Source organism: Octodon degus, unplaced genomic scaffold, assembly GCF_000260255.1.
Source record: "Octodon degus isolate 3935 unplaced genomic scaffold, OctDeg1.0 scaffold00188, whole genome shotgun sequence".
Classification (NCBI taxonomy): Eukaryota; Metazoa; Chordata; class Mammalia; order Rodentia; family Octodontidae; genus Octodon; species Octodon degus.
This window is the reverse complement of record NW_004524764.1, coordinates 4445332-4449820: the sequence shown is the minus strand read 5'-3', so window position 1 is coordinate 4449820 and position 4489 is coordinate 4445332. Positions and strand designations below refer to the sequence as shown.

At 32.6% G+C, this 4489-nt stretch overlaps 1 protein-coding gene across 1 annotated transcript in view; it reads left to right on the top strand.

Annotated features, from left to right (window-relative positions):
• Odr4 (odr-4 GPCR localization factor homolog) overlaps positions 1–4489 on the top strand; it is a 34330-nt gene that overhangs the window by 7575 nt on the left and 22266 nt on the right. The window contains exons 4-5 of the mRNA XM_004643986.2: positions 3492–3598; positions 4029–4065. Coding sequence (XP_004644043.1) covers positions 3492–3598; positions 4029–4065 — 144 coding nt within the window. The remainder of the gene's footprint in view (positions 1–3491; positions 3599–4028; positions 4066–4489) is intronic.

Here is a 4489-nt window from a genome sequence, read left to right as displayed (position 1 = left end):
TTTTTTTTTCAGTACTGGGGACTGAATGCTAGTCCTTCACACTGAACTACGTAGTGCTTTTATATTTTATTTTGAGATAGATTGTTGTAACCCACTCGGTTTCTCAGAGTGGGCTTCAGTTTGTGATCCTCCTGCCTCAGCCTTCCAGAGTGCTAGGATTATAGGCATGGGCCACAACATCCAGCTAAAAATTCTTAAAAAGATCAGAGCTGCATGTTATTTTAATTCACCTTGTATGTATGCAGTGACCCTAGACATTAAATAGGTCAGTGCTCTGAATTGTTTATGCTAGGATTACATTAAAACAGCTTTTTCTTCACAATTGCTTGGATATCTTGAGTGTAATAAGTGAGTGTATTTCTATGCTGTAAAATAATCTGTTTTAAAGATAAATTTTTAATATTATGAAAGACGTCATCGTGGTTTAACAGTTTTTCTTATGCAGTAAGTTTTCTGTTAGATCTTCCATTTGGTACCATGTGATTGTTATGAAAATTATTCTGTTCAGTTCTCTTAAGATCTCAGGAAAATATAAATGATCAAATAGTTATTCTTTATTTCTGGATTGAATAGATATCCTCAATCTCTTCTGGTTTTTGTTTTTTTCCTATGTCAGAGAATTGGGTAAATGTTTCTAAAAAATGAATGCCCTAACGAAAACAAATACATATACAAGACTATTAAGATCGTTATACAGCTAGTTTCTCTTAACTCATTAAGAAGTTGCACTAGTATTGCATAGACAAGAAAAACAAAAGTGTGAATGTCCTAAGCTGTTTCCTCTTAAACCAAAACCTGAAGCAGACTCTGCTGCTTATTGCTTTAATACTCAAGATGCACACAAGTCTTCACAAGGGTGTTTCACTTCTCAAGAGGGATACCTCATCCTCTTCTGAAGCACCAAATCCACCATTTCCCCATGGGAAAATGTCTTATTAAAAAAGTACAGTTTAAAATCCCAGATACTGTAAATTCTTTTAGTTCTGTATTCTCTCATATCAGATACCATACCTCATGTCTTTGATATATTGTGCTGAAGGGAGTAAGAAGAGAAGAAAATGCAGGTCCTCCCTTTCAAAATAAAAGTGTTCACTCTTCTACCGTGTTTTCTATTTTAAGTTCACCCTTACTATCTTTGGCAGTTTAAAGTAGACTTTAAATTCATGCATACTTAATCCTCACAGCTGGCATCTGAAGTTTTTGTGATCAGTGCTGAATTGAATGTGGAGTGAAACTGTAGTTGACACTAAACAGGTCCAGTAAAGTTCTTCCTTTTGGTTTTGTAATTTTTGTTTTTAAAAAACAATGTGAGACTACCTATTAACTACTATTTTCAAAAAACTCATTAAAATTCTTAGGACAGCTGCCTTAGCCATCTTGTGTATTTAGATGTATGGTTTGCCCCTACCTTATTTCCTATCTTTTCTCCTTTCTCTCTCCATTGTTTAATCCTTAAGTTCTGTTACATTCTATTTAACTGTGTCTATTATACCTTCAGTTTTTATTTCTTATTTTGAGTTCTTATACTAGGGAGATAATACGATATTTACACATGTGGGTCTGGTTTATTTCACTTATGAGTATAGCCTCAAGTTGCATCCACTTAGCTACAAAGGCTTTGAGTTTGTTTTTCTTTGTAGCTGAGTAATACTCCATTGTATAAAAACATCACATCTTTTTCATCCATTCCTCAGGTGTTGGGCATTTTGGTTGTTTCCAAGATTTGTCTATCACAAATTGTGCTGCTATAAACATGAGTGTGCATGTATCAGCATAATATGATGTTTTCATTTCTTCTGGGAAAATTCCCAGAAAGGAATAGCTGGATTGAATGGAATTTCCCCTATGCTACTGTCAGTGAACTAAGCAACTACATTGAGAACAGCAATGTGTAATACTGAAACCATGCTTGAAATACCTGTCATCTTAGTCTTCTGAATATATACTGTTTCTAAATGTCATATTAATTATTACTATTCTGTTTTAAGTAAATCTTTTTTTTAAAAAAAGGTAATAAAAAATGAGAGACAAGAACAAAAATTTAAGTTTTTTTGAAGGCATGTGATAATCAATCATGTAACAATATCTGTTAATCTGAACAACAGATTTGACGATAAAAATAGATAATATATCAATCATTGTTAATCAGCTATTCCTGCTTTGAAAATCTATAATGTATGCATTGTTTTATGTTACCCTGTTTCTGTTTTTGTTTGTCTTGTTCTTCTTTTTTACTCTTCAAAATAAAAGAAAATTATAATAAAAATGTGAGGCTTTATAAATGCTGTGTCTCACAGATTGTTGAATTTCAATTTTTTAATTTTGTTTCTGTTGGCCTATATTGAGAGACATAACCATATAAAACTTGTTAATATCTTCCATAGAGCTTATCGTTAAAACCTTTTTTTATTTATAAACCACTTAATTTTATTATATAGTATGTTTCTGGGAGAAACATTTTTTTGCAATTGTTATGAAGATTGTTACTCTTTTGATCAGTTGTTTTCAGGTTAGGACCATGTGAATTGTATAATACATTAGATTTCTGTCCACATGTTATTCTTACAAAGCTAATAGCCACATTCAGGACACTTTTACCCCATATCAAGTGTTTATTTGCTACTTGTTATTTCTGATACAAATTCATGACACTGTTCAGGTTTTTTTCACTTTCACTATGCTATTTTTTTGTACTCTGTGTACATTTGTCTTATGACATTTCAGTAGGAAATGTGAAATGCAACATGCTCTATTTTTATAGTTAAAAATCATTTTTATTTCTCATTGAAATGAAGGGCCCCTCCCTTTTTTATTTTGGTTTTTGAGAGAGGGTCTCATTATGCAGCTAAAGCTGAACTTGCACTCACTGTATAGCCAAGGTTAGCCCTGAACTCACAGCAATCTTCCTGCTTCAGCCCCCTAAATGCTGGGATTACAGTTGTTAGGTACCATGCCTAATTTAAACTCCCTTTTCTACATGTAAATGCTAATTGCTCAAAATTAATTTTTCATGTTCAGTTAATCATTAGAGATATTGATTTACATTTTTCTATTTAAGATCCAATTTTGGATGGTATGGGTTGAAAGTGACCAAAGCATGTTATGTTCTAGCATTAATCTACCAAAATGAAATACATTAATCTGTATAAACAACAAGAGTAAAAATGAAGCATTTTAAAGTAAATCCTTCACATGGAGTCCCACATGTTAATATTTTATAGGTGAGAAAAGATAATGATAGAATCATAGGTTTTTGAACTGGGCATGGTCACACTGCCTATAATCCCAGCACCAGGGAGATTGAGGCAGGATGATCTATGTGAGTTCAAGGCCAGCCTGAATTATAATGTGAGGCCCTGTCTCAAAACAATAACAACAAAAGAATTACAGTATTTTTACACTGAATGGTAGCTTAGAGATGTTATAATTTTTCCCCACACACTGTATTTTGTGTATGTTATTCAAATAATGTGTCTTTTTCTGTTTTTCAGTTAATGTATGCTGTGGAAAAATCTATAAATACAAAAAGACTCTGGAATTTCACAGAGGAGGAAGTTTCAGAACGAGTGATACTTCATATTTGCCCTTCTACGAAAAAGTATCTTTTACTTAGGTATTTATATTTCAAAGGTAGAAGAAGACAATTTCAAAACTGACCATTCCTGTAGAAGATAACTTTTAGTTTATGTGGTTTTTAACTGGAAATTTTTATATACAAGCTTTTTCTCCCAGTGAGCATTCTTGGGCTTGACTCCATCCAAAGCAGCACTCCTGCTGTGAGGAGCATGTTTGAGGAAAACTTCACAAGTGCTTCTCTACTGTTTGTCATGATCAGCAGTATTTATAAACAGAAGGAAGTAGTTTTCAACTGTGTCCCTAGTAGAGGCACATGCATATCTACACTTATTTATATATCTTCAAGTATATAAAGTATTACGCATTGAAGGAACTCTTTACTTTTTGATGGTTTGCCTTTTGTTGCTTATGAAGATTTCTATTTTAGTTATTTCTGACCTTAATTAGTAAAGAATATCTTGTCGAACTTATGATGTCTGTGATCCAAAGGTAAGAAAAATTATTCTCTAAAGATGTTTTCTGTATTTCAACTACTTTTAAATTAAAATTCACCTTTTTATTTAGTTCTAATAATATTTCATTCTATTCTTATTGATGCTATAGCCACCTGTACTTTTTTTGAAAAATAAAATTAATTACAGGCAAGGAAAAATTGTTTTTTAAATTATTAATATATTTTAAGCCTCTTCTACCTTGCTTATATGCTCACTTTTGTATTTGAAAAGCTGATAGTAAAAATAACTAGACTTTCTGTAGCTATAGTGTCTAGTAAATAAGCTTCCTGTAGACAGCAGAACTTAGGCCTGCATTTTGTTTGTTTGTTTGTTTTTGCAATACCAGGGATTGAACTCGGGACCTGGCACTTGCCAGGCAAGTGCTTATTCTACTGAACTGTCTCTTTGGCCCTTAGGCC